The 398-nt window shown below is 59.8% G+C and overlaps 1 protein-coding gene across 1 annotated transcript in view; it reads left to right on the top strand.

Annotated features, from left to right (window-relative positions):
* LOC119585352 (serine/arginine repetitive matrix protein 2-like) overlaps positions 1–398 on the top strand; it is a 12031-nt gene that overhangs the window by 96 nt on the left and 11537 nt on the right. Inside the window, exon 2 of the mRNA XM_037934023.1 lies at positions 105–259. Coding sequence (XP_037789951.1) covers positions 105–259 — 155 coding nt within the window. The remainder of the gene's footprint in view (positions 1–104; positions 260–398) is intronic.

Raw genomic sequence — 398 nt, 5'->3', positions numbered from 1 at the left:
TTGGGGAGAGAGAAAGAGAATGATGGGGAGGGAGGGAGACACAGATTTTATGTATGTATGCACATATCTACAAAGTAGTACTACATGAGTTCCGATACCGTTAGTGGCCGCAAGGGAGACTGCCCGCTGGTGGCTGCGGCGCAAAAAGTGCGTGGCAATACAAGCGCTGGGCAGCTTCTGATCCCCGCGGCCGGAGCCTTTCCCCGGGACTCCCCTCGGGCACTGGCGGCTCCGCTCCGCCTTGGCATTACGAGGGGAGGTGCGTGAGGGCTGGTAGGGTTAGGGAGGGGGCATGGGCCGCCTTGAGTATAATGAGACAATGGCAGGGGTTCTCGTGAGCGCCGGATGAGTAGGCCTAGATCTTGATCACCGCCTCGCGTCGCCGGACGTCACGCCCT

Source organism: Penaeus monodon, chromosome 19 (genome assembly GCF_015228065.2).
Source record: "Penaeus monodon isolate SGIC_2016 chromosome 19, NSTDA_Pmon_1, whole genome shotgun sequence".
NCBI lineage: Eukaryota > Metazoa > Arthropoda > Malacostraca > Decapoda > Penaeidae > Penaeus > Penaeus monodon.
The sequence above is the reverse complement of the archived record's forward strand: the minus strand, read 5'-3'. Positions and strand labels throughout refer to the sequence as shown.